This window comes from Montipora capricornis, chromosome 10, assembly GCF_036669925.1.
Source record: "Montipora capricornis isolate CH-2021 chromosome 10, ASM3666992v2, whole genome shotgun sequence".
NCBI lineage: Eukaryota > Metazoa > Cnidaria > Anthozoa > Scleractinia > Acroporidae > Montipora > Montipora capricornis.
This window is the reverse complement of record NC_090892.1, coordinates 58,469,228-58,474,227: the sequence shown is the minus strand read 5'-3', so window position 1 is coordinate 58,474,227 and position 5,000 is coordinate 58,469,228. Positions and strand designations below refer to the sequence as shown.

General features: G+C 39.8%; 1 protein-coding gene across 2 annotated transcripts in view; it reads right to left on the bottom strand.

Moving 5' to 3' along the window:
• Positions 1-3,461: 3,461 nt before the first annotated feature.
• LOC138018667 (cystathionine gamma-synthase-like) overlaps positions 3,462-5,000 on the bottom strand; it is a 14,450-nt gene continuing 12,911 nt past the window's right edge. For both annotated transcript variants that reach the window (XM_068865362.1, XM_068865361.1), the window contains exons 9-10: positions 4,897-5,000; positions 3,462-3,652 (exon numbers count right to left, since the gene is read on the bottom strand). The exon at positions 4,897-5,000 is cut by the window's right edge and continues 42 nt beyond it. In XM_068865362.1, the coding sequence (XP_068721463.1) occupies positions 3,589-3,652; positions 4,897-5,000 (168 nt within the window). In that variant the 3' untranslated portion in view covers positions 3,462-3,588. The remainder of the gene's footprint in view (positions 3,653-4,896) is intronic.

Sequence of the window (5,000 nt, the reverse complement as noted above, 5' to 3'; positions counted from 1 at the left end):
TTTAGTATTGCTCACGAAAATAAACAGGTCTGTTGGAAGCGTGCTTGAGTTTCAACAAAATTAGCCCCAAAATCAGCAAAAAATTGTGACGCCGATAAATACTAAAGTAGCTGCTATTTCCAAAATGACGGAATTACCTGGTGATAAATAACCTTGTCTTTGAGAGTAAATTTTTGACTTTTAGCAGAAACAATGGTCAACCCTCAAGTGTTTGGGCGATTTTGATCCTTGTTTAGACTTCGCTCTTATTATTTTCTAATTTTATATCTCCTGACAGAAAAAGAAACTTACGAAAACCCGGTATCTTGCCATCATTTGACACATATGATTCACTGTTTGGCGAGTAAACATGCCGCGGTAACTTAATCACGGGGCCCGATGAATTCCGGTGAAGTCACTTTCGATTTTGCGATTTATTTGTGCAACCAAAAGTACAATAACACAATTGAACGTAGCAAAAATCTCCCAAAATGTTTGTAGCTGATCGTGACTTTTTATGTTCTATATTCACGGTTCAAAATTAATGTTGTTTTCATGTCGTAAACATGTTATTCTCGAGCGACCGTTCTGGAAACTTCCCTCTGCTCACTAACGAATTCTTAGTTAAAATTGGCCTACAAGACGACCCAAGCTGCTCATTTTGCAAAGATGAAACAGAAAAACTTAGTCACCTCTTTTGGTTCTGTCCCAGAGTGACCGCTTTTTGGACCTTCTTAATACAACGCTTTATTTCGTCTCAGATTATTCCAGAAAACTACCAATTCAATCTTCTTATAGCATTAGGTTTGATGCCAGACTCCTCCAAAAATCATTGTCAAATGAATTTTTGCCTCCTGTTAGCAAGACATTATATCTGGATTTGTAAAAACAAAAAAACGCTACCAAAGGTAGAAGGCTTTTTCAGATGTCTTAATTAAGTCGACCTATCTATTTGAACAAAAGGGTGCGGGCACCTTACAAACGAAGTAGGAACTACTGAAAACTTTAATTTAGAAATCCGCTCTTTTTTCTTGCTGCTTTTACTTTGATATGTCCCTAAACCAACAAATCCTTCATCACCTTTTCACAACAGCCTTGCAACCGACAGCCCGTAAACTTTAATGCTTTGATTTCCTTTTCAGTATGGGAAGCAATGTATAATGTTTTACTGTAAATATGCCTATCATGTAAGTAAGTTGTTTGTTTTGTGTGTGTGTGTGTGGAATAAATAAATTAATTAATTAAAAAAAGAAACAAAAACAAAAAAAAACTTCCATCTGCTCTTTCTAAAAACTGTGTATCAATTTACTTTTGCATAAAGCAAGCTAACAAAATCTGTACCTTGCTGAGTTCGCATTTAATAGCGTTAATAGTATTTTCGGTCCAATGCTTCTGTTTTACGAAGGGGTATATGTTTGAGGTCACCCATCCAGATACTAAACTTGGTACTAAAGTTTTAGTAAACTTTAGTATTACAAAGCTGTCAGATGCTCAGAGGGCACGCTTAAACTTGTGGTGAAAGAAGTTGTGAGGGAGCTTGAAAATTATCAACATGTCAGCCCAGAAGCCAATGTTCCTCACTTCCCATTTATTTTCTTCAATCTTTCTGGGTTCAGTACTTTGCTAGTAACCACATGTCTTCTCAGACTATTTACCCAAGACTTCTACCATGGTACTACAATGGTAGACAATACCAAAACAAAATCGTGCACCGTTAGAGCTACATGCTACGCAAGGACAACTTGAATCTCCTGGAAGACAACACACAGCTCAGTTGACATTTCATATGGAATAAATCGCTGTGTTACTTCACTACCACACATAAGCAAGGCGTGTCTATTTTTTCTAAAGAGGACAGGAATTTCTTCTTTCTGACAAATGATTAATTAATAGGCCGGTAGCCAGGTTTTTAACCTCAGAAAAGGATCTGTTTCGTCGTACGAACGTGTGAGGACCTGTCAGCCGAAGGGCCTCTGCTGGTCCCTTAAATGGTCTTAATGACCCCCCACCTTGAAAAAAATTGTCTGGAACGGTGCACGTACCACAGGCAACCCAGTGTACCCTCACGGAGGGTCTAGTTTACAAACATTGACGTTACATTTCTTTTGATATTCAAATTTGCCAACCAAGGAACAAAGGAAGTCATTGTTTGAACAGCCAATTGGGTTCTGGTTGGCATATTAATAACAATAGGTGACGTCACGAGAAACATCGCTATTATTATTTATTTCAGAGCGTGACCAAAATCATAACACGAAGAAGGAGCAAGCGCCGTCTATAACTTTCTCGCAATATGATTGGTTTATTTTCCAAAATGAGCGCTCCTGATAGGCTATTTGCATTGCGTGAAAATTTGACGCGAGTAGCATTGTGTAGACTGTTATCGACAATGGCAAATTAGCCAATCAGATTGCGAGATTACAAGCAATTGTGGTAAAAAAAATGCGTATGGAAGCTCGGAGCAATGGGCTCCTGCTCTTGTTCAAGATCCTTTTTTGTTCATTGACTGTTTAGTTTGATTCATACAAAATCTATTGTCTTTGCTTTTTCTATCGTTTTCTATGCAAATCGTAAATTTCTTTTCAGTCAGCTGCTTCATAACGCCATTTGGCTACCGGTAAAACCCAGTCAACCCAGGATTTTACTGGTATATTGTGTCCGAACATGACCATTGTAAACAAATTGGTTTCATTTCACATTCCGCAGCTACTATTTCCACAATAATGTCATAAAATTTATGAGCCCCAAACATCTACGTGATTATATTCAAATACGCCATACATATTGACTGAATAGGGAGCTTAAGCAACGACAACGGCAACGGCAACGAGAACGTCAGGAATTTGCATATTTAGTAGGTAAAAACAATAGCTTTGCACGCCCTGCACGTGCGGTTTTCACTTTTGTCCATTTCTTTGCCGTCGTCAGCAAAATAAGAACGTGAAATAGCCAAGTTTTTGGTTTTATGAAGAACGTCAGCACTTGAGGATAAATTTCCATTTTCTCTCCTAAAATGGAGTGGCGTTCCGACTGGTGTCATCTTTGAGGAAATACCACACCTTTGTCATGTTAAAAACGTTGAAATAGTTACGAAGCGATTAAAACAAGGCAAATTTATGTTTTGAGATGACGTTCTCGTTGCCGTCGCCGTTGTCGTTGCTTAAGCTCCCTAATGGTAGGGAAGGACGGGAAAATATTTGGCTCGAGGTGGGACACTGAAAAACGCAGACTACACACTGTGCAGACCGTCTGTAGAATGAAAATTTGGTTAGCCTGAATATCAATCTGGTTAGCCTAACTGGGCCTAAATAACACACAGGTTAGCCTGTTTACGGTTAGCTCTCAATAATAGCGAGGGTGACACCATATTTTACCCCTGGTCTGCACAGTCTAATCTGCGTTTTGGCGTGACCGGCTCGAGGTCTCCTACGTACGAAGCGCAGAATTCTGTCGTATGCATCAAACAATAAAGCTGCCATGAATTGAAGCCAAAAACGTCTTTAATTTCCGTTTCTACTATACACGGCAATCTACTTGTAGCAGTGTTTTTTTGTGTGTGTTTCTACACAGTGCATTTTTGTCAATGCGATTCCCGGCTGGGAAACTGCGTTAAACTTTCTCCAAGGCCTGTTCAAGATCTTTCTTGAGGTCTTCAACGTTCTCCAAGCCCACGCTGAAAAATCAAAGAGCCACAAGTTACGACATGACGTGCACAACTTCCTCAGTCCGTCAAGTTTAAGGTCTTAAAAAGGTGAGCATTCGTTACGAAGTCGTTAGCCAAATGTTCTTGTACAAAATGGAGGTAAATATCAAATGAGGAGAGTATCCCGATCCAATTCCTCGGAAAATTGGCTTGGGAGATGGACGTGCCGTTCTTTGAAATAGTCGCCTACGACTCTGATTTCAGCAGTTGCTAAGCGACCTAAGCAACTAGTTTCCCAAACAGCCAATATTTTTCTTCTTGATCATCATCATCATTTTATGTAGTAATGCAGGTTACAAATTTTGGCAGCTAACAAGGCTGGTGTGGACCTACAAGTCACTAAAATAATGAAATGATATACCCTACATGTATTGTGCTAAAATAAAATTAATCTGAGAAAAAAAAGACTCATCAAATTAGAGTAAAAATTAAGCCTGGTTTTCACAAGCGACGCAAGCACAACTTAAGTAGCTAATGCTAGTGAAAACGAACGTCGAAATATTAAAGCATTACATAACAACCACGGCATCCGCCATTTTGTTCAAATGCTCAGACGCGGAGAATCTGGAACGAGTGCTTTAATTGGCCCGACGTAGCAAATTTCCTTGTGCCTCTGCTCCTTTTCGTTTTTCACACGACGCAAAGCATAAGCACAAAGATAAGGACAATTTTCGATCCTTATACTTGTGCTTATGCTTGCGTCAACCCCGTTTTCACGGTGAAATATGCGTTTGTGCTTGCGTCGCTAGTGAAAAATGCCATCTATTGTCTTACCTAGAACCAATAGGTGTCATATAACAAATACTCATAACAAAATCTAATAACAGACGATACTACCTTCTTACTAACCGAGCGCGAGGGCCGTACTGGAGAATATTGGCCCGAGGTCGTGGCAGTACGGACCGAGCGCAGCGAAGTCCGTACAAAAACGACCAAAGGGCCAATATTCCCCAGTACGGCTCGAGCTAGCTCGGTTATTAAGTAGTTTATTACATGGCTTTTTAATTACCTTTTGCTTTGTTTTTGCAAGCCCGTAATCGGCCCGTGGGCATTACGGGGGAATAATGCCCTACAATTCAGTCACAATTAGCCAATCAGAGCGCGCGTTATATCGGCTACAAACACAAGCCATATAATAAAAAGACTTAAAGCAACCCTAAAATAGTGTGACAATGCCCCTCTTTTGTTTTTAATTGAAAAGCGTACATACAAACCTGAATCGAATAAGGGATTCCCTCAATCCTCCTTCTTGTCGATCAGATGCTGTAATGTACTTTTCCGGATGAGTCATGGCACCGGGCACCTCGATTAAACTTTG